This window comes from Oryza brachyantha, chromosome 5 (genome assembly GCF_000231095.2).
Source record: "Oryza brachyantha chromosome 5, ObraRS2, whole genome shotgun sequence".
NCBI classification, from domain to species: Eukaryota; Viridiplantae; Streptophyta; class Magnoliopsida; order Poales; family Poaceae; genus Oryza; species Oryza brachyantha.
Window position 1 is genome coordinate 19,705,313 of NC_023167.2, and position 22,959 is coordinate 19,728,271.

Consider the following 22,959-nt stretch of genomic DNA (forward strand, 5'->3'; position numbering starts at 1 on the left):
TTTCCAAAGTCGATCTGATCGTACTTTCTTTCGTGCATACAATCTCTATTGTTTGGTTCAATTCTGGTGTGCAAGGACTTTTAATCAGACACGCACGCACGTGCCATCATCACCTAACACATATACTTTTCGTTACAATAGGCACCCCATCTTTTCATTTTATTTATAAGCTAAAATTTAAATTTTTTAAGCTTTAATTTAGATTTGATTTTGCGATTATTTTTACACCGAATTTTATTTTTTATTCTTGGCTTTTTTATCCCTAAAATACATATATAAAAGTTTTATTTATAAATTATTTTTCGTTTGCAAATGTCAAACAACCACACCTAGGGTCTTTCATTCAGCTTAAGAAAAGGGACGCATATTTACAAATAAAAAATATTTTTTAAATAAAAATTTTATATACATATTCTTAACGGCCTAAAGTCAAGGATAAAAAAACTTTGGTGAAAACATTTCAAAATCAGCTCCACATTTATTGTTAAAAGTTTAATTTTTGGCTAATAATCATAAGTAGAACTGTAGAAGCGGAAAGAATGGGAAAAAACAGATAAAAGGGTCTCTCATCTAGAAGTAGACGTACAGTACAATCTTGCCCTCTCATTTTTTATTTAATTCTTTTTACACCTATTTTGCTAGTTGACCAAAGTTGATTGATTTGTCAAAGAAAGAAGGCGGTAGAATATTTGACCAGAAATTTGAAAACTCGAATCGAAAATTTTTCAAATTCAGTTTGATAAAATTTGCAGAATATTTTCACCAAAATTTAATTCAAATAAAAATAAATTATATTTTCAGTTTCTGGATGAAACTCTTGTATGGATTTATTCAAAAAGAATATTTTTGAAATTTAAATTTTGTCAGGAGAGGCATCAAATTTATGTCCATTTGGTTTTATGTACTTCCAAAATTCGAAATTAATAATAAACAACCAATAGTTGATGTGTATTTTTATTTAATCAAAATATAATACGCTACAATTGACATATAAAGAATGTGTTTGAGATGCAAATAAATTTTAATACCATGCAGTTGATGACAATATTTATGATGCCAGATGGATCGACCCTGCACTACCACAGAAACTTAAATGTTAGTGATAAACCTCTAAAATCATATATATCTTAGCCTATAAAATGCTTCAACTATTCTGGGGCAACAAAGTGTTATATATACTGGTATTCATCCAGAGGTTCTCGGACCGCAGTAACGAAGATAGCAGAACATTATGAACGACACAAGTATTTAATTTTGTGATCAAGTCACATTCACTGATATTAGCATGTCACTTAGAGTGACGAATCATACAACTTGTCAATATTATATGGGGGCATGGCCGCATATGTAACTTTGTGGAAGTACAGCCAAATGTGCACATATTTTTGGGGTGTCATTTTGTCAAGTGCAGCTAGCTGTACGTATTCTCTTGATTAATTAAGCGCATCTCGCGGTAACATTAATTACGTACCCCAAGTTAATTAATATATATTGCGCATCTTAGATGGGTACAGCTGGCCGGTGCTGATAATTTGTGTAATTACGTTTCTAGACTGATCATATAATACGTTTATAACATTAAGTACATAAGAATGATAAGAGGAATGTTATGATTAGTTGAGAAGAAGATATGGGTGAAAAAATTAAATAGATAATGTTAAGATTAAGTATGTGGAGAAATATCTATATTTTTTAGATAAAAGATTAGTGGTGTAAATAACTTCATTTTTGAAGGGACGGAACACCGTATGTGTGCGTTCATTCGTATAAACTAAAACACGCACGTATATCCTGTGCTTAATCATATATTAAAATTAACGAAGTCAATACGAGCATCTCTTGATATTAATATTATCTATCACTGAAGGAATAATTAGAAGTACTATGTATTAAATCTAAGAAGGTGAGATTCCACTCCAAGAAAACTGGCCAGTTGAGCAACATCCAGTTCGCTTACGTACATATTGATCGTTCCTTATCAAAGCAGATGATCGATCAATTAATTAATACTATAACCCGGTCAATCGGTTGTTTTCATGTTGCTGAAACAAGTCCTTACTAGCGCAGTACAGCTGACCGATCGAACAATTAATATACTTTCAAACAAACCCATATTATGTGTCATGACTAATATAAAAAATAATTTATAAATAAAATATTTATACGCACGTTCTTAGTTAAAAGTAAAGACTAATGTAATACACTAGCTCATTGATGGTATTTGGGCCCATCAGGCCTAAGTGTTAGGTTGGTTACTTGGTCCCATGTGAAAAGTCTATATAGGTTTAGTCTGCTATATACCTAATTCATCTAACATAGTATCTTTAAATTAACCCTTTTATATAAATCGATGACGAAAGTATAAGTGGAGTGCTATGTTAATATAGGTCCACTCATAGTGTGTGTAGAGTGGACCTTGTGGATTTGGGAATAGAACGTTATAGCTAAAATATAAATATGTAGCTTTGCTATATTATGCATAAATATTTTATTTCATGATAAATCTAGTTTTAAATATGCACATTTTATATATTATTTTAACTATATATTTATGTGGTGGCTTAATAAAATGCACGTGGTTGTGCAAATTTACTTTTTCGTTGTTCTTGCCTTACTGATCTTAAGCACACACATGAAAATCCAATAAAGAATATATATAACGAAGGATCTAAGAGGGACAAAAGCGGGAAGACGCACGGTGTGATTTAATGAGATTATTATGTTGGTCAAGGATAGACGTGGACCCTTAATTTCAGCAGAGGCTTGGCTGCCTGACCTTAATTTGACTCTTATTAGTTCAATAGAATCTGACATCGTAAACGGTTTATTTTAATTATCTTTAAAATAATATATTAAGACTATACTAATATAAAAATGTGATATATGTAGGTACTAGTATTGCGTATCTGAAAGTATAACAGTCGAATAATTTAGTATCTCGCTGTCTCGAAGTGCGTTACTAAAAAAAATCCAATTAAATACGCATATTTCTCTTCTGCTTCTGCTTATAAATAGAATTTTAAATTTTAATTTTAAATTTAAAGTTAACTTTAAATTTTTCATTGAAATTTATTTTCTAACCCTACCACTTTTACAACGTTAAAATATATATGTATATAAAAATTTATTCAAAATTACTTTTTATTTGTGAATATTATCCATACTATCGTGTCGTAATAGGTTCCTGTTACGTGGTATCTGTGAAAAAGAAATAAGGAGGAAAAAAGTCTTCAATTTGGGGCTACGCGCATGGAACCTTCGCGCGGAATCCCACGTGCCTCGTCCGACGTGTCCGCGTCACTGCCCGCCGCCGCCGCTCGACTTTGCACGTAGCATCCATGGCCATGGCGCATGGCTGTACTCCTCTCCTCTTCCATCTATATAAGCCATGCCACCGCGCTGCTCTCTTCCGACTAGCTGACAAGCATTCCACCACAAGCTCCAGCCATGGCGTCCACCCAGACAATCCAGCTGGCCGCAGGGCTGGGCACCACTACCGCTCCCTCGCCGCCGGCACCGCTTCTCACCCGACTCCCGTCGCATGCCGCCGCCGGTGTTCATCAGTCCATGATCACTGACAGTGTCAGCAGGCTGAAGTCGGCGACGAGCATTCCGGCGGGGGTTCGGGTTCGCCCTGACGAGGACGGCGCGCCGGAGGTACCGTACGCCGTCTCGTTGAGCGTGCCAGCGTCGCCGTCGGGGGTGCACCTCGGCGCGTCCATCCGCCGCGGCGATGCGCGCGCGCAGGCGGCGCCGTCCGAGACCAAGATCGACATCCACCCCGCCGAGCCGTCGCACTCGCAGCTGACGATGATCAAGGGAGCCGACGGCGAGCCGCCGGTGCAGTGCGCGGTGCCGCGAAGCACCAGCACGCGGGACCGGCGGTTCGACCAGTTCAAGACCTTCTCCGGCCGCCTCGAGCGCCAGCTCTCCAGCCTCCGCGGGATGCCGCCGCAGGAGCCGGCAGACATCGAGACGGCAGAGTCGAATAAGATCTCCGAGGAGGAGGCCGACGGCGGCGAGGTGCCCACCGCCGACCGCTACTTCGCCGCGCTCGAAGGCCCCGAGCTCGACACGCTCCGAGTACGCACACAACCATGTCACGTCGCCAAAACATTAGCTTTAACTTCTTTGATTACATGTAATGACGTCGGCCGGCGTTCATGGCGTGCGTTCATGGCGTGCAGGCGACGGAGGTGGCGGTGCTGCCCAAGGACGAGAGGTGGCCGTTCCTGCTGAGGTTTCCGATCAGCGCGTTCGGGATGTGCCTGGGCGTGACCAGCCAGGCGATGCTGTGGAAGACGCTGGCGACGGAGCCCTCGACGGCGTTCCTCGGCGTCAGCCCCGACGTGAACCACGCCCTGTGGTGGCTGTCCGTCGCACTCATGGTGCTCGTCTCGGCCATCTACCTCCTCAAGGTCGTCTTCTACTTCGAGGCCGTCCGCCGCGAGTTCCACCACCCCATCCGCGTCAACTTCTTCTTCGCGCCATGGATCGCCTGCCTCTTCCTGGTGAAGGGCTCGCCCAGGCCGGTGTGGACGATCCACCACGTCGTCTGGTTCCTCCTCATGGCGCCCATCTTCCTCCTCGACCTCAAGATATACGGCCAGTGGATGTCCGGCGGCGAGCGGCGGCTATCCAAGGTGGCCAACCCGTCCAATCACCTGGCCATCGTCGGCAACTTCGTCGGCGCGCTGCTCGGGGCCAGGATGGGGCTCCGGGAGGGCCCCATCTTCTTCTTCGCCGTCGGGCTGGTGCACTACATCGTGCTGTTCGTGACGCTGTACCAGCGGCTGCCGACCAACGTGCAGCTGCCCAAGGAGCTCCACCCGGTGTTCTTCCTGTTCATCGCCGCGCCGAGCGTGGCGTCCATGGCGTGGGCGCGGCTCCGCGGCGAGTTCGACATGGGAGCCAGGGTCGCCTACTTCGTGGCGCTGTTCCTCTTCATGTCGCTGGCGGTGCGCGCCAACATGTTCAGGGGGATCCGGTTCTCGCTGGCGTGGTGGGCGTACACGTTCCCGATGACGAGCGCGGCGATCGCGACGGTGCTGTACGCGTCGGAGGTGACCACCGTGGCGACGAGGTCGCTGGCGGTGGGGCTGTCCGGGATCGCCACCGTGACGGTGACCGGCGTGCTGGCGACCACCGTGTACCACGCCTTCGTGCGCAAGGATCTCTTCCCCAACGACGTGTCCATCGCCATCACGCGGAGGAAGCCCAAGTTCAGCAAGATCCTCGCGCACCTGCGCTCCTCCGGCGCCGACGTGAAGGAGCTCGTCTTCTCCTTCTCCTCCAAGAACGGCGCCTCCGACTCCGACGACTCTGCTTCGGCCGTCTCCAAGGACTACAGCAACAGCTCCGGCGATCAATCGCCGATGACACGGCCGATTAACTAATTAGTTTCTTTCTGATTAGCAGCGACTGATATCCTTCGAGCGAATTGGGATATACTCCCTCTATCCCCTCAATGTTTGACGTAAACTTTTTGACATACGTTTGATTATTCGTCTTATTCAATTTATTTTGAAAATATGTAAAGTTATATATATGCATAGAAGTATATTTAATAATAAATAATATAATATAAAAATAATTAATAATTATATAAATTTTTTAATAAGACGAATAGTCAAACTTATATAAAAAAATTAACGGTGTCAAATATTTAGGGACGGAGGGATTATATAATACACGCATCAGTGGACAATCATCAGCTCAAATTTTGTAGTGCTAGATTATTTGCCGGTTATTGAATTGATACCTTGTTTCATCATGCGTCATGCGCTTTTTTTTTATTTCCAATCGCTCTGATTAATGAGAAGGAATTCCGTGAGCCCCTTGCTGCAAGGTAAGGCAACTAGGCACGAATCTTCAGAGGGATGACCATTTTTTTCATCTATCAGTGTGACTATCATTCAATGAACCTATAGGCATCTGATGTTCGTGGATAAAATATGCACAACGCACGCTCTCCCAAAGTAGATAAATCATGGATATTGCCAGGCCGTTGAACATGCTGTTTTCTGCTGCTTTCTTACCATTCCTCAAAGCTCCAACTGAATGCCCCTACTGAATGGCTGGTCTCTGATATCAGTGACTTCACTGAACCTATGCTAAACTTGCCAACTGAATGCACACATTTGCAGATAATCAGCAGTTTGTCTAAATGTCTTCCACAATGCAGACTCCTTACAAGAATTGATATAAAATTACAACAGAATGTAGCACCATAAAAAAATAATCAAGAAATCGCAACTATAAATAAATATCTGAAGAGTGGGAAGCATATGATGCAAAGCTATCCCAGGTGCACATATTTATTCACAGCTAACAAGAAAGATTGTTTGCAGCACTGGGAATCAATAAACAGAAACTGAAAGCATTCTCAACAATTCGGGCATCCTTCTTTGATATCTCTGGAGGTATGCTTCATCTCCATGCAGACCTTTTGCACTGAATGAGTGTTAGTTCAGAGAGCCGACGAAACATGCCTCTGCCTCTGCCTCTGCCTCTGAGTGTGATGCCAGATTTCAAAGGTTGTGCATCTGGGATGATATATATATATATATGAGCTTCTCAAGGTAAGGGAATATGATAATTATCATCATAGAGCGTAATTTGGAGCTGATCGAAAGTGTTCGCGCTGCCGCGCGTCTGGGCTCGAGAAGCTGGACCTCCGGTGCTTCTCATGGTGGGATTAATTTGGAGCAAGTTGCAACGTTGCAGTTGAGCTACTTTGAGATTTTGTGCACACATATGCTGCTGCTAGTGCTATACACGGGCGTTGCCGCACACAAATTTCACGCCCGCCACCACGAACAGCAATTTTTATACGGAATGAGATCCTCTATTGCTGTGTATACGGAATTAGGTTCACTGCGTATCAGTGACACCTAATACATGTGCAGAGAATATGAATTATTTTTATAGTCCACATGGTCCATGTGTAAGTCAAAGGTAAAACGAGATAATTTTTATGGTTATCAAGGAAAGTTTTTACGCAATATAGAAATGTTGAGTACATAGTGGTACTGCATATCCCAGGAGCTAGCACATACACAAAATACACTTTGATTTTGTGAGGGCAAAATTGTACCATTTTTCCGTATATATTACCTTCTTGAATTGGATACGAGCATCCTAGCGGCTGCAAGCGACTTTGTTCAATGCGGGCAACATGAACCGGATCCTCTAACGTATTCTCTCTATATTTGCCCGATCTATATTTGAATATTATAGATATCAGTGAATTGAACCACGTTACATGAACCTAGCTAATTCGTCAAAGACAATTCTTGTGAGCTATGCTCTCTCACAGCGACGAACATCCTCCTTCCCCAACATTGACACCAATGTCCAACGATACCGTTACACGATTTTTTTTTTCTTTGCCTAATTGTATCCTCTGCCGATGAACGGCTAGATTTGATTGGTACGTACTTGGTCTCTTTAAGATTGGTAGAAGAGCCTAATTAAAGTGAAATGTACGGCTATATTTTGGCAAATACTACTACCATTTATGCAGAACACTGCTATATATCTCTTGATGGATCTGACCAACAACGTTGGATCCAATAATAAATTTCATTTAGGTCTTTTCTATTTTGTGTGGCCCCCGCTGAAACACTCTTGCACTGTAGCACGTACAATTGTTTGTGTAGCCTTGAAGAAACATATGGTTTACCCAACGTAGCACACTTGAAAACTCTACTCATTGTTCAGCTGTCATAAACGGTACTCCTACAATGCAAATTATGCTATGCATGTATAATAATCTTTTTCTATAATATGTAGATATATAATTCGAATATCAACGTGTGATATATTCAGATTATTATATTAGTTTTCTAGTAGCTCTAGTATACTATCCGTTCGTTGCAATGGAATTTCTTGCTGAAGAAAATTATGATTATTCTCTATATATATATCACCTCTTAATTGCTACAATTATTTTTGTTTTTTAAAAGAGAGATTCGGTGGCAGGGTGCATAAGTATATTCACCAACTACCAACACGGCTCTTTTCAAAGAAGTATATATTAGAACTATTAGCTTTTCCTTTTATATGTCCCTCGTAAGCTGCACATAAGTCCTGTGATGGCCTATTGCTATTTTTCATCTCCTCAATACTGATTATTGACTATCGAAGTTCATATTAGTTTCATTTGAGGTCTTTTATGTAAAATTATGTATCTCTTTTATGCGTATATTCTGCATCACTTCACTTATAATAAGCATAAGTAGAACAGCATAATTAAAAATAATTTATGAGTAAAAACAAATCCTATAAAATTTATTTTGATGAAAAAACTCCAAAATCTATTTCAAAATTATGTTCTAAAATTTAAATTTTGTCTGGTAACAATCTCATCTTTTCGCTTCTGTGTATGTTTTTTAACCAAAAATTGATCAACCTTAAATTTGGAGTTGATTTTTAGGTTTTTTCATTGTATTTAACTTTTAGCCTTTGCTTTTGGATCGCTAAGAAATATATTGTTTTGCCTTTTTCTAAATAGCCAAACAATAATCAACTAAGCATAAACATAAACGAAAGGATCCGATGAGGAAGGACTTAAGTATTTCTTCTTGTAACGCACATATATACTGGTAGATAGATACTGGAGTAGATATTGAGGTCACGTCGTACATGGGTACATGGTATGGTTAGCTGCCATTAGGTGAACCGAATAAAACCCCTGACCAAACCGACAAGCATTCACTCGTTTGGGTGGTGACCGCTCCTCCACTCTCCCACATACACATCTAAAACATCTCCATTACTCCTCTCGGCTCTTACACAACACATACACACGCGACAAGGACGAATACATTACATTTACATTTATATGCTACTCCTAATTTTTTTTGCATGGTGGTCTCATCTCATGACTCATGCATCATGGGTGGACACACAGACACACGCGAAATTATATCGGCATCATGTCCCAATTACGGGCAACTGTACATACCATTTCACCCTCTCAGACAATTCATTCAAATTCAGAGCCCTGCTCAAAGTTACTACTACTCTCTTTCTTCTTCTTCTTTTTTTCATCTGTCTCTTCAGTTTACCACCGTTAAGCTCAGCTGTTTGTCAAAGCTGGGGCCTGGGGGAATAAAAAAAATGTGGTAATAAGGACAATTAGGTTAGGACAGCAAGATCCGGCGCTGGCGGAGATGCAGTAGTGCAGTACAGTGCAGATAGGCCGAGACAAAGCAAGCAACCAAACCAACAAACCGAGCTCTGATCAATGATTCCCCCGTCAGATTGCAACCTCCATCCGTTAAATCCCACCCACATCATATCGCTTCTTCACCAAAACACCCGTGGCTTTGCTTGCTGGTGCTGCATATATACAACTGCAAGTGCACACTTTGCTTTGGCAATTTGTCACAGCAGTGGTGGTGGGAGTGGTAGCCAGTAGCATCGCTTCTTCCTCACTCTCACTATCCACTTAGCTCAGCTAGCTTCGCTTCGCTTCCCCTCCCCGCTTCGTTCCGCATTCCGCCGTGCGCTCGCCACCGCTGACCGGAGTCCAAGAACGGTGGCAGCTGCTGCGGTAATGCAGCCGTTGCCGCCGAGCCCGGCGGCCGGCGGATGGGCGGGGGTCGCCGGGGTGGGGCCCACCACCGTCGACGAGGCCTCCATGGAGCGGAGCAAGAGCTTCGTCAGGGCCCTGCAGGTGCGCCGCCGGAGCATTTCTTCCATCCCCCAGATCCCTCGCGGCCACGCGACGAGGAGGAGGAGGAAAAATGTCTCCTTTGCTTGCTTTTGCCTAGCTTGTTCATGGATCCGACGGACCGGGTTCTTGGTACGTGGTGGTGAATGATGCTAGCTGTGCGCGTGTGTGCAGGAGCTCAAGAACCTGCGGCCGCAGCTCTACTCCGCCTCCGAGTACTGCGAGAAGTCCTACCTCCACAGCGAGCAGAAGCAGATGTGAGTGAGGCTTCTTCAGTTCCTCTACTCCTGCACCGCCAAGCTCTGGGAATTTTATTACAGCTAGTAGTACAATTTTAATTTACAATCAGGGAGTCCATGGTAAAATTTGCATTTTGCATGCTATGTAGCTCTAATTTAGTAATTTTTGTCGTCTGGTATAGGGATTGAATTGAATTGAATCGAATCGTTAGTACATCGTGTGCTAGCAATTATATGTGATAGGTATGTGTTGGAAGCTAAACCACCTAAGTGAAGGTGGACAGCAACATGTGTGACAAGGGGGACTTGATGTGGAGATGTGGCTAGAAAACAAACTCTACTTGCTAAAAGAAGAATTTAGGGTGTCTGTATTATCTGGAATTTTGGAATTATCTAACAACCATCTCTGTACTATCTACTATTATCTACTATAAGAAAATTGAGAATTCTGTCTGGAGGTTTGCAATCCACATGTTGCTACTAAAATAGGAAGGGGATTTTTTTTGTCATGATTGTCACTGTAGAAGAAATTCTGAAACATGGATTCTAAAATATTCATTTTACAATGGTAGCTCTAAAGTTTTGTTTCTTAGTGCAGCATATTTTCATAATTTGCAGCTTTTTTGCTATTTAGGGTCCTGGAAAACCTGAAAGATTATGCTGTGCGGGCTGTCGTCAATGCTGTGGATCACCTTGGTACTGTTGCATACAAATTAACAGACCTATTTGAGCAGCAAGCTTCTGAGGTCTCTACTGTTGAGCTGAAGGTTGCACGCTTAAACCAGGTAAAGTTCTATCTATCTACTTATGCAGCATATGCTGATGAAACCATGACAATTTAACTGACAATACCAATTTATCTGGTCGTTCAATTTATAGCAAATCCTCACCTGCCAAATCTTCACCGACAGAGCAGGCCTCAGGCAGCAGCAAATTGGTGGAACAACCTTAAAGCATCATAAGCATTATATCCTACCATGTAAGGAAGTCTACAATTGGGAACTTATCCACTGTTTCTTTAAACAAAATGCTAAATCTTGCCTACTTACTTGCCAAGCTAGCTACCAGCCATAAAAGAACTCAGGTAGCACACCTGCAAAAAGACAATGGTCAAGATTCAATGCCTAAACCTTATCCTTCAGGTGGACCTTCTTATTCCTTCTTTTTGTTTAGATTACAAATTTCATGATGCTACTTTTCATATGAACCGACAAACAATATTTCATTTATGGACTGCAGCAAAGACCCTTTCATGGCATCTGGCTTCAGAGAACAGCATTTCGACGCCTGGAGCACAGAAATATACATTTACGTGAGATATTATGATTAGCATTCCTATTTTGTTCAGTTCTGCACAAATCACACCTTACTTCATTTACTTAAGTGCACTCAATGGAGCTATTTTCTTTTGATCAACTTCTTGTCATCTTCCTTTGTGCAGGCTAGGGGATACTATATCGTCTAAACCTGCATCAAATAGTTCCTTGTACCTTCTAGGTAACCAACTACTATATTATTTAATATATTAGAGAATAACATCTCATGGACGTGATATGATGATGGATGTGAACATATCTTTTAACCATAAAATTGTGGAATTTTGGATGATATTCGTACTCCAATTGATGGTCCATCTAAATAACTGATGTTTCAGGCAAGGACATACCTGCTTCTCCCATGCACAAGCCTCTTCAACTGAATGGGAACACAAGTTTTGATGCTAAGAAAAATATTGGTGCAAAGGTAAATGAATTGCAATGTAAAATAAGCTTAATATGCAGTTAAAATAAGTTAATATTGTGACACTATACTTGTAGCAAAATGGGCTTAACCCTGTATAGTTTTTGTTTCTTTATGACACCTGACAAATGCAAATCACCATGTCTGCATTTTCAGGACCAACCTAGTTTCAAGTATATCTCGACATTTAATTCTTTGGACAAACCGAGAGGGCGTGAAATCCAAAAAGTTCCAGGTGGCACTAAAAGCATGCTAGCTACCCTCTTTATCAAGCACAAGTCAGCAAAGATGAGAAAGAGTTCAGTTCGATGATTAAATCCCGTTTGTGTGAAGCGATATCACTGTAAAGTTCAATCAAGAGGCTCATTGTACATGTGGTTTTCGCTAGTGGTTTAGAGCTGAATGTCAGGTGTCAATTTTTCAGGTCAGAATTTGTGATGTCACTCCTGCTGCTGAACGAAATGTAATAATTCTGCATCAGCGTCCGATTAATTCCATATTGTTGCTGTGCTATTCTGCTTCTAAGAAGCCTCGGCTTTCAGCAGACAATAAAATACGTCTTTGAAATGCAGCTCACTTCTGTTGCTGGCTTGTACAAATATCTATCTACATTTGTTTATGTCTGTTTCCTTTTCAGATTTCAAGGGAAGGAGATTTGTAGCAAATTTGCTGGCAATGGTCCTCTCGTCGTAAACATTTGTTGCATGCGATCCAAAATCTGAAGGCCCAAATTGGGCTGTGGAATCTGGCTGGGAAGCAAGATGTACTGGGCTCAACATTAACGTACCCTAATTCTTGATGGAACAAGTGAACTGTAGGTCCCTCAGCTTAACCGTAAACTGATTAAAAAATGTTATCGACTCATTTTTTATGAAGTTGTACTGATGCGCCGTATAGTGGCCTCACGTATCAGATTTTATTTTTTTTCCCTATTTCCCTCTTTTCTCTTCTCTTCTCTCTCCCGTACTCTCCTCTCTCTCTTCTCTCCCATGCAGTGCTGGGGCGGAATTTTTTATTTTTAAAGTACTTTTTAATAAATAATTTTATTACTAAACCTTAAGAGAAAATATTTTCATCGGATGGACTTTTTGGCCACACCACAGTATTAGAGTGGCAAATCATCACTTTTTGTTTTTGCCTGCCACGCCAACCACATCGTGTGACAACATTGTCTTGTCACACTACCAACACGGGCGTGACCAAAAGATTCATGAAATATTTTCTTTCGATGTTTAGTAATAAAATTATTTATTAAAAATATTTTTTTAAAAATAAAAAACTCGCTGGGGGCGCGGATGCGCCAGCGGGGCTGGGGAGTTGGGGCGAGCGGCATCAACACGTCCTCTCTTGTGATCTTGATAGAGCTGAAATCATATTTTTCTTTTTTTTCTCTCCAAGTCTTCTCAATAGCACATAAACATCGTGTTTCACTCACTTAAATTAGAGAATTATGAGACTTATTATACCTCTGGTGATTCGAGATGGGTTCCCATTGAGCCGCCCACCACCAAGCTAGAGGACTATGGGTCACAAGAAATTGAAACAAAGAAAAAAAAATCAATGAAAATGGGGTGTCAGGAAGTTAGCAGAGAAATTGACTTATAACGAGGATTATATACGAAAGTGAGTTGTATGGAAAGAGTAGAAACACCACTGGGGGTATTTCGATTTTCCCGATGTTATTATTCAGTATCATCTATTATGGGACAGAACTGAAAGATGACATCTTTAAAATTATACCACTTGGGCAAAATAATTGCACTGTATTGTTATGTTGCAGTACTGCAGAACAAGATGAATAGTAACGTCCATTTCGAAGTATACATCATACTTTAACTTCTGCTTCACAAGAAACTGTTTTACAAGCTCTTTTCAATATCAAGAGAGAACATATGGCCAGAAAACACATGATGATGCTTACACGAAAACTGTCGGTGAGATGGTAGTTAAGAGGTATGGCCAGAGCACGGAAAGACCAAAACACACTACACCTATTTTACAGCAAACAACAGAAAGAGCTATCCATGATATGTAACAAGTCAATATGCCTTGCAGATGCTTCATTGAATTCTGCTAGTACATACCGCCCTTCACAACATTTACAAAACATAAATCTCATCTCTCTAAGATGAAACCGTAGAAACTTTTTGAAATGAAAAAAACTCACATCAATTGTAGGGAAAGCTTAAAACATGCGCCTCCGGTTTGGCACGATCTCAGGGCTGTTATTCTTCATCATGGCAACAAACTCCTGATAGTCAATTCTTCCATCCTACGGAGTAAATCAGGATAATTGTATTCAGTAGGAAATTCACCCAGTTTTTATTTGAATTATCACTTTTGAAGAACAGCATCAGTAATTTTCAGTTATATCACTCGCATAACATTGGTGGAAGCGTATTGCTCAAAGAAGGAATGTTTTTTTATAACTAAAACTTACAGGAAAGGGATTATATATCTCTTTTATTATCTAACAGGTATAATGAAGTTTCAATTATTGGACAGAAGGATGGATCAAAGTTCACTAGCTTACATAGTTTAGTTAGTTTGACCATATGAAAATTATAACAGGTCTGCATCCACAATCTAGAGATATTATTGAATGTTCAGTGTACTTGGAAATAAAATCTCCTCCAATGTTTCCAACATGTTCAATTCAATTGTCCTGATTTAAAGGCCACAGAAAGTTACTACTCCCACATTTTAATAGATGACGTCATTGACTTTTTGACATACGTTTGATCCTTGTTATTCAAAAATTTGTGAAAATATGTGGAAACGTAAGTTATAATTACGCAAGTTTTTTTAATAAGACCGATGGTTAAAAGTGCACCAAAAAATCAATGATGTTATCTATTAAAATAGGAAGAGAGTACTTTGATAGTCCCACGTATTCTTAACAGTGAGTCAGTGATAATGTTTCGCATATCCAAGACTGGGTGACCATTGGAGTTGTCTAGGTATTTAGTGGAGTGACTTACATGATCTGTATCCACTTCAGCAATTATTTCTTTAATTGTCGCTTCATCACCCATATCGTACTTCTTCAGAGCTTCTTCCAATTCATCGACTGTTATAAACCTGTACAGAAACATGAAAGCAACAAACTAGTTAATGCAAAACACCGAATATATCAAAAAAAAAATTTAAAAAAAACATTAGAGGTGAGATTACCCGCTGTGGTCCTTGTCAAAATATTCAAATGCTTTGTATATGTGATCTTCCTTCTCTAATCTATTCATGTGCATCGTTGCTGATATGAATTCAACATAATCAATGGACCCATTTCCATCAACATCAGCCTATGCAAGAACAAAATAGTATGAGATAAGAAAAACAACAAAATTATGTACAACTTGAAACTGAACACGTTGAATGTACCAGACAAGTTCTAGCAGAAATGTGGAGAAGTCCATTTCATTTGAACTCATATAGTGATTAAAGTCGCAAAGTATGGTTTCATTTCTCCCTTTTCAGATATAGGCACAACAGATTTACTATGATGTCACTACAATAATGCTGTGAACTGCTAGCATTTGTACAGATAATCATGTAACTTTTCTTTGCTCCCATTACGACGCTTGCACCATACAATGCCAATTAAGTGCAGAGAGACCAAAAGAAGTAAGAGAACAAAATTCAAGCATACGAGCTTGTGAGATATGAACATACCGCTTCCATCAACTGCCTCAATTCTGATTCCGAAATTTTAGTGCCAAGCTTTGGTAGACCAGCTCTTAGTTCTTCAAGAGTTATTGTCCCACTGTTATCAGTATCTAAAGATTTGAACATTTCCTTTAAACCCACAATCTCTTCCTCTGACAAGTTCTCCGCAACGACCTAGTCGTAACGTAATAAAAGACAAGATTTTTCATATATTGCAGAACAAAGTGCAAAGATATAGAGAAGAAATGCTTGATGTTCAAAACATCTGATTACCTTCAAGGCCACCTTCTTAAGCTTGTTCATTGCCCTGAATTGCTTCATTCTACTGATCACTGTGATATCAAGTGGTTTATCTGGGGCCTCTCCATCCTCTCTAATCCATGGGTGGTCTGTGTATTTAAAATATCAGATTGAGATACCAATACCCAAATAAAGATTTGGATTGTAAAGTCCGCACAAACGCTTTCACAAGTAATAGTAAGCAGAGCACTTTAAAAGTTCCAATCACATATATGCTGAAATAAACCCGCAAAGCCAATATTACCATTTGCCAACGAATAGCACAGATTTTGAAAACATAGACTCACTCAAAATTTCAGCAGCAGTTAACCGCTCTTTTGGGTCTTGCCGTAGCATCCGCTTCACTAAGTCTTTTGCGGCACTAGATATTGAAGGCCATGGTTCAGATAAGAAATCAATATGACCTTGCAGAACAGCATCAAATATGCCATCCTCGTTCTCTGGTAAAACCAACAACAAAATGTCCATGTTAGGAAAATGGCATCAATATCTATTTGATGCACCAGAGCAGTACTCTGCAATGTACCAGCCCAGAACGGAGGAACTCCTGATAGAAGGATGTAAAGGATAACTCCAGCGCTCCATATGTCGGCCTCAGCTCCATAGCGTCGTTTGAGCACCTCAGGAGCCACATAATATGCACTTCCAACAAGGTCCCTGAACTGCTCACCTGCATTACCACAATACCCCCTTTGAGTTTGAGCACACCTTAAGCTCTGTTAGTAACAATCGAACAACATTGATATCCATGGTAATTATGATCCATGACATTTTCCCTCTTGTGATCCTGAAACAACAAAAGGTTATGACTTGATGAACATGATGCACAAGTCTTTGCCGACATTTGTTCATTATCCCCATTTGAGTTGAAGGACCCCTTGATCACGCGAGCGTAAAATGAAGTTCAATCGTACAATGGCCATCGCAGTTGGGCTTTACACTCAGATGGCGAATTGATTGCTCATGGAGTAGTTTAATCTAAATAATTTGGAAGAAGGCAGCAAGTGAAAAGAGAGAGGAAGAAGATTGGAATAGGCAGGATACCGGGCTTGAAGAAGACGGAGAGGCCAAAATCGGTGGCTTTGAGCGGCGAGTCCTCCGTCCTGTTGAGGAAGAGGAAGTTCTCGGGCTTGAGGTCCCTGTGCATGACCCCCATGGAGTGGCAGCTGTGGACGACGGAGACGATCTCCCTGCAGAGCGCGGCGGCGGCGCGCTCGGAGTAGTGTCCCCTGGCGATGATCCGGTCGAAGAGCTCCCCGCCCTCGCAGAGCTCCATGATGAGGTTGACCGAGTGGCGGTCCTCGTAGGCGCCCCGCAGCTCGACGATGTTGCGGTGGCCGGTGAGGTGGTGCATGATGTGGACCTCGCGGCGGACGTCGTCGACGTCGTCCTTGCGGGCGAGCTTGCGGGCGGCGATGGACTTGCAGGCGTAGCGGCGGCCGGTGGGCTTGTGGGTGGCGAGGTAGGTGACCCCGAACTGGCCCCGGCCGAGCTCGCGGCCGAAGGTGTAGGTGGCGCGGACGTCCTCCATGGGCCGCCCCAGCACCCGCCCCACCCCATCCTCCTCCGGCGGCGGCGGCGGCGGCGGCTGGTGCTGGTGGTGGTGTTGCCGCGGCGCGGGCGGAGGCGGAGGCTGCGTGTGGTGGGGCTTGAGCTTTGGGCGAGTGGGGTGGTGGTTGTGGTGGGGGGGTTGGTCGGGGGATTGGCGGTGGCGGGAGCCGCGGGCGCCCATCGATGGCGGCGGCGGCGGGGGGGTTTTGGTGTGGAGTGGTGGGTTTTGATGGGGAGGAGGGAGGCGACCATGACTTGTGTTTCATCGGCAGGCAGCAAAAGGCGAAGTCGTACTACTGTTACGTTTGCGCGTGGAGTGGCGCAGCGGGCGGAGGCGGCCGGCGCCTCGTCAGCAGCGCGTCCTCTTCGCCACTCCACGACCCGTCGACCCCTTCTTCTCCTCTTTTGCTTCAATTACTCCAATTAAGTTAATTAATTAGAGTGCTATATTGTGATGTCCATAGCTAGATCGATCCAGCAAAGTTCCATTCTTCCCTTAGCTAGCTATTCCAGTCAAGGCGATCGATATGTTTAGTAGCCTACGGAGTTGTTTTCTTGATCCATAATAACTTGCATGGACCGTCCCTTTGGTCCAAGTTTTACCGGGAGAATTCCGTTGCTTTTGTTTTTGTCTCAACCCAGCTTGTGGCCGACTGCAACTAGGCCTCTCTCTCGTGCTCGACTCAACTGAGCATACTAAGCGTCTCACGGGGCTTCAGATTTATGTGCAACTAGAGCCTGTTTCCCAAATTGTGCAATTGTTTGTCACTACTGGATATGATGGAGTTGACGGCAATCAAGCAAGTACGATCTGACTAGGTTCTTAATTAATTGGACACCGGATGAAATAACGGTGGGTAGATTAGACCAAGACCAGCATTTACGCTGCTACTCATTCCAGTTGGCCGGTTGATCATGATGTCTCGATCTGTCCAGTCCTTTGATCATGTCCCTTTCCTCTCCGACCTCCGGGCACCGCCCATGCATGTCCATCGTCAATCCACTGTCCAACCAGGTGCACTCACTGGCTACTGTAGAGGAGTAGAGGGACTGATGGAGAGATTTTCTTTTACATAAAAGGGGTATATTATATAGACTTGCTTTTCAGAAAGCAAAAGTTTGCTAGTGCAAAATAAATCACTATGTGCGGTTACCAGCATTTCACAGGGTACTGCAAAACACTAGCCACAACCATTCCCTAACTGCAACTTAAACTCTCAGTATTACGACATATATTCGTACTTATATTTATAGAAGTTAAATTCGACCACATATATTTATATAATAGTATATCACATATTAATCTATATTTCTTTTTGTTTTTTATAAATATCTAGATGACATTTCTTCTCTAACAAAAAGGCTAAGCATCAGCAGCTTGCCAGGTAACAGAGCTGAAAAACCCCACAGGAGCTGCATACAAGTACCGGACTAGAAGAAAAAGAAAACGACTAACAGAGTCAACTCCAACTCTACCTGGCATGGACCGCTCCGTGGATAATCCGTGATTAGCTCCAGTTCAACGGTCATGGATTATCCGTAGATCGACCCACACCCGTACCTACCTTCCTCTAAGGCTTCAAGTTGTGAACAGCTCCTGATTTTCATCAGTTAATCGCCCTCCAGCAAACCTGCTTCAGATGGCTGCTTTAACTGCAACTGCAAGAGCATGAAAGTAACGCGAAAGATCAAAGTCAGATGAGTAGAGAATAACTTACCTCTAAACACCAAATCAATTATAACCAACCACAAATTCCATCTCGCTAGCTGCTCCTAATAGCATGATCGTGAACACATCGAACAAGCTCTGCCAATAATTAGCTACTGACGGAGAGTATATTGCGAAGAGATGGAAAAATATTCACCGATTATCCACAATTATCCTGACAGTTGAAGCAACAAAGTAGCCTGAAACGACGGTTGAAAATATATAGTTTCTCATAAGTTCGAAGCCTTTTCCCCCTTGCGTTGTCTTTGGCTTTAATTCATGTCAGAGAAAAGAGGGGCAATGTCTAATGGAGTGGACGAATACACCAAACTGCTTCCTTGCCATGGTCTGATACTCATGAACTGCATGCACAGAAAGCAAATGACGGAAAAATTTTATGGAAATTTTAATAACTAAATTTGATTAATAAGGACAAGTATAAACCAAAAGCTAGCGCCCTTGATCATTTAGGAATAAGAGAAACTGGATGTGAATGCACTGTAAGTATGCAGTATTTATATTTTGAGGACCCTTTTTATATGTCTGATAGCAAGTCTAATAATAAAATCAACGACCTAAGCTTATATTAAGAACCTGTTTGTTTTCACATGGACTTTTTTTAAGTCCCTGTCACATCGAATGTATGGATAGTAATTAGAAGTATTAAATATAGACTATTAATAAAACCGATCTCATACTTTGGACTATTTCGCGAGACGAATCTATTGAGCCTAATTAGTCCATGATTAGCAAATGTGATGCTATAGTAAACATTTGCTAATTATGGCTTAATTAGGCTTAAAAATTTTGTCTAATGAAATAGTATTTATTTATGTAATTAGTTTTATTATTAATTTATATTTAATACACTTAACTAACGTCCAAACATCCGATGTGATAAAAGATTAAAAAAAGTCTCTGTATCCTAACGGCCACTAAAATTAGCATATGAGATATGTTAGTCATAAGGTCTTATCCAATATTTTTCTTATATGTTTTTTTCTCTCACTTGTATATTTAATATATCTAATTTGGAACATATATAGAACTAGCTCTTTCGTTAGAGCCAACGCTCTTTAACATGCGGTCTATTTATCGAAGCTTCTCCGGATGACAAAGACCGTCATGACAAACTCAAGTGTCATAAACGTCTAGCAATTCGTAAGTGCATTCGCTTACATTGTTAATGATAAGGGGGTGATCTTTTGGTTTCAAGGAAAAACCAATCAACATATTTATAGATAAAAAATATTTTTTAATTAAATAAAACTTTTATATACGTGTTATTGGCAATTTAAAAGCCAAGCCTAAAAATAAAACACAACTAAAACTTTTAAATTTTGGTTTATAAACATAATTACATAAGCAGAAGTAGAAAAAACGGGAGTGCAGATTGAGATGGCTAAAATGACTTGTGTACATAATCGCACCTATTTTTTTTTATGCTTATAAACCAAATTTTAAATTTTCAATCTTAAATTTAAAGTTAATTTTAAGGGTTTTTTATCAAAGTTTATTTTCCCGCCTCGGCTTATAGATCGCTAAGAATACATATAAAAATTTTATTTATAAATTATTTTTCCTTTATAAACACGTCACGAAAAAACCAAACCATCACCCTCCTGAGAGAATATGAGTATTTATTATATTCCTGCAAAACAAAACAAAATTTTAATATAAATAATTTTCGTGTGGTGTAGATGAGATATACCATACATGCATGCATGCGTAATTAGCTAAATCCTTTGTCATTAGAGAGAAAACTACGGGCCATACATAGAAAGGAAAGAAGGCGGCGATGGAGCAGCTCCGGCAGGTCGGCGAGGCCGTCGGCGGCGTTAACGCCCTCATGGTCTTCCACGACGACCTCCGCATCAACCCACGCCAATGCGCCCTCCTCGCCCACGCCTGCTCCCTCGCCTTCCACGCCGTCGCCGGCGAGGTGAGCGCCCGCCTCCGCTTCGAGGACCGCCTCACCAAATGGAAGGCCCTCGACGACCCCATCCGCGAGCTCCACCGCGCCGTCCGCGACGGCGAGGCCTACATCCGCCAATGCCTCGAGCCGCGTGACTGGTGGACGCGCGCCGCGGCGGCCACGCACGCCACCGACTGCGTCGAGCACCTCCTCCACAACCTCCTCTGGTGCGTCGCCGTCGTCATGGAGGCCGTCGAGGCCGTCGGCGAGGTCACCGGCTCTGACCCCGACGAGGTCGCCCGGAGGCGGCTGGCGCTGGCGAAAGACTACGACAAGGACCTTCTTGATCCCAAGCTTTTCCGGCAGAGGCTCGGCAAGACGTACCTGGCCACGCGGGAGCTCGCCGCCAGGATGGACATGGCATGGAAGGAGGACAGGTGGCTGCTATCCCAGCTTCTTGACGAGAGGAAGGGCCCGACGTCGCCGGAGCCATTGACGCGCCAGGAGCACCGGCTCGCCGACCTCCTCGCCGCGCCGCGCGGGAAGCTGCACCCGGCGTCCGTGCTTCTCAGCGACTTCCACATGCGGAGGCGCCTGGGTGGAAATCTCAAGGAGGTGCAGTGGATGGGGGAGTCGTTCGCCGTGAAGCATCTCGTCGGGGTCGACGCCGACGCGGCGGCCGCCGAGGTCGCGCTGCTCGCGGCGGTGTCGCACCCGAACGTGGCGCACTGCCGCTACTGCTTCCACGACGAGGAGAAGAGGGAGCTGTTCGTCGTCATGGACCAGCTCATGAGCAAGGACCTCGGCTGCTACGTCAAGGAGGTGACCTCCGCCAAGCGCCGGGTGCCTTTCCCGCTCGTCGTCGTCGTCGACACCATGCTGCAGATCGCGCGCGGCATGGAGCAGCTGCACTCCAACAACATATACCACGGCAACCTCAACCCGTCCAACGTGCTCGTCAAGCCGCGCCATGGCGACGCCTACCTGCAGGTCAAGGTCGCCGGCTTCGGCCACGGCCACGGCCAGTCCGCCGTGTCCAACTCCGGCACGAAGGCGCCGGCCAATGCAAATGCCAACCCCTGCATCTGGTACGCGCCGGAGGCGCTGGGGAACGAGCCGACGGCGAGGTGCACCGAGAAGGCCGACGTGTACAGCTTCGGGATGATCTGCTTCGAGCTTCTCACCGGCAAGATCCCGTTCGAGGACAACCACCTGCAGGGGGACAACATGAGCAAGAACATCCGCGCAGGCGAGCGGCCGCTCTTCCCGTTCCAGTCGCCGAAATACCTGACCGGCCTCACCAAGCGGTGCTGGCACGGCGAGCCGGCGCAGCGCCCGGCGTTCCACTCCATCTGCCGCGTGCTCCGCTACGTGAAGCGCTTCTTGGTGATGAACCCGGAGCAGGGCCAGCCGGACGCGCCCGGGCCGCCAGTGGACTACCTCGACATCGAGGCGCAGCTGCTGAGGAGGTTCCCGGAGTGGCAGGGCAACACGGCGGCGCGCGTCGCCGACGTGCCGTTCCAGATGTACGCGTACAGGGTGATGGAGAAGGAGAAGACCAACGCGTGCAGGGACAAGAGCCCCGACTCCAGCAGCGACGGCAACTCGCTGTGCGGCGACGACAGCGTGTCAGGCACGACGACGGCGACGGACGGCGACGCGCAGCCGGCGTCGATCCGGTGGCTGCCTGAGCGGAGCGGCAGCTACAGTTCGTCGCCGCGCAAGGTGGCCGGCAAGGCCGTCGCCATCGCCATCGCCGGCACCAAGGCAGGCAAGTGTCAGTCGCAGCAGCAGCATTGCGCATCACCTAGAGCCTCCAAGATTACTGCAGCTAGCTCCATGTCCATGACGCGTGCAGGGCCGCCGCAGAAGTCGAGGTCGATGGGCGTGGTGAGGCCGCCGCCGCAGATCGTCCCACGGCGAACGCCGAGGATAAAGTCCGACGGGCACCTGAATAAAGCGGCGATTCCACCTTCCCGACGGCGTAAGTCCGGCGGTCACGGTTCAGACTCCGAATTAGCCTAGGAATGTCGCAGACTTGCAGTGCAGATAAAAGGTTTCAACTTGTTTCAGAAATATATAGTATCTAATGGATGTAAAATAAGCAAACGAATGGATGCAAATCAGATATTCCACGAGTGGACAAAGGAAATGCAACATG

The 22,959-nt window shown here is 43.7% G+C and overlaps 4 protein-coding genes across 7 annotated transcripts; 3 read left to right on the forward strand and 1 right to left on the reverse strand.

Annotated features, from left to right (window-relative positions):
- The first annotated feature begins 3,447 nt into the window (after positions 1–3,447).
- Positions 3,448–5,396, forward strand: LOC102699511 (S-type anion channel SLAH2). Its single transcript, XM_015837229.2, has 2 exons — positions 3,448–4,083; positions 4,188–5,396. The coding sequence occupies exons 1-2, from the start codon at positions 3,448–3,450 to the stop codon at positions 5,394–5,396; spliced, it is 1,845 nt and encodes a 614-aa protein (XP_015692715.2).
- A 3,813-nt stretch (positions 5,397–9,209) lies between these two features.
- LOC102699788 (probable protein ABIL4) lies at positions 9,210–12,220 on the forward strand. The gene is made up of 9 exons (XM_006655575.3): positions 9,210–9,682; positions 9,854–9,936; positions 10,553–10,703; positions 10,798–10,897; positions 10,980–11,060; positions 11,158–11,230; positions 11,360–11,415; positions 11,573–11,661; positions 11,815–12,220. Exons 1-9 carry the CDS (start codon positions 9,563–9,565, stop codon positions 11,968–11,970), a joined length of 909 nt encoding a protein of 302 aa, XP_006655638.1. The 5' UTR covers positions 9,210–9,562; the 3' UTR covers positions 11,971–12,220.
- Positions 12,221–13,006: 786 nt separating this feature from the next.
- Positions 13,007–17,371, reverse strand: LOC102700062 (calcium-dependent protein kinase 15). 3 transcript variants are annotated; one of them, XM_015837566.2, is made up of 9 exons: positions 16,669–17,371; positions 16,151–16,294; positions 15,912–16,064; positions 15,598–15,713; positions 15,331–15,498; positions 14,833–14,960; positions 14,640–14,739; positions 13,826–13,930; positions 13,007–13,178 (listed from the first exon to the last, which is right to left on the reverse strand). In XM_015837566.2, the coding sequence occupies exons 1-8, from the start codon at positions 17,354–17,356 to the stop codon at positions 13,844–13,846; spliced, it is 1,584 nt and encodes a 527-aa protein (XP_015693052.2). In that variant the 5' UTR covers positions 17,357–17,371; the 3' UTR covers positions 13,007–13,178; positions 13,826–13,843. The 3 variants fall into 3 exon arrangements, with proteins under 3 accessions (XP_015693052.2, XP_015693051.2, XP_006655639.3); XM_015837565.2 differs by lacking the exon at positions 13,007–13,178 and adding an exon at positions 13,470–13,746; XM_006655576.3 differs by lacking the exon at positions 13,007–13,178 and having other exon boundaries at positions 13,470–13,930.
- A 3,310-nt stretch (positions 17,372–20,681) lies between these two features.
- LOC102700344 (light-sensor Protein kinase-like) lies at positions 20,682–22,917 on the forward strand. 2 transcript variants are annotated; one of them, XM_040524294.1, is made up of 2 exons: positions 20,682–22,569; positions 22,657–22,917. In XM_040524294.1, exons 1-2 carry the CDS (start codon positions 20,682–20,684, stop codon positions 22,821–22,823), a joined length of 2,055 nt encoding a protein of 684 aa, XP_040380228.1. In that variant the 3' UTR covers positions 22,824–22,917. The 2 variants fall into 2 exon arrangements, with proteins under 2 accessions (XP_040380228.1, XP_040380227.1); XM_040524293.1 differs by having other exon boundaries at positions 20,682–22,917.
- Positions 22,918–22,959: the final 42 nt, after the last annotated feature.

Coding starts and splice junctions, on each gene's coding strand:
- LOC102699788 (XM_006655575.3), top strand. CDS start 9,563: ATGCAGCCGTTGCCGCCGAGCCCGGCGGCCGGCGGATGGGCGGGGGTC. Junction 11,061..11,157: donor GCCTAAACCTTATCCTTCAG/GTGGACCTTCTT, acceptor TATGGACTGCAG/CAAAGACCCTTTCATGGCAT. Junction 11,662..11,814: donor AGAAAAATATTGGTGCAAAG/GTAAATGAATTG, acceptor CTGCATTTTCAG/GACCAACCTAGTTTCAAGTA.
- LOC102700062 (XM_015837566.2), bottom strand. CDS start 17,356: ATGGGCGCCCGCGGCTCCCGCCACCGCCAATCCCCCGACCAACCCCCC. Junction 16,065..16,150: donor AGTTCCTCCGTTCTGGGCTG/GTACATTGCAGA, acceptor TGGTTTTACCAG/AGAACGAGGATGGCATATTT. Junction 15,714..15,911: donor AACTGCTGCTGAAATTTTGA/GTGAGTCTATGT, acceptor TTAAATACACAG/ACCACCCATGGATTAGAGAG.
- LOC102699511 (XM_015837229.2), top strand. CDS start 3,448: ATGGCGTCCACCCAGACAATCCAGCTGGCCGCAGGGCTGGGCACCACT. Junction 4,084..4,187: donor CCGAGCTCGACACGCTCCGA/GTACGCACACAA, acceptor CATGGCGTGCAG/GCGACGGAGGTGGCGGTGCT.
- LOC102700344 (XM_040524293.1), top strand. CDS start 20,682: ATGGAGCAGCTCCGGCAGGTCGGCGAGGCCGTCGGCGGCGTTAACGCC.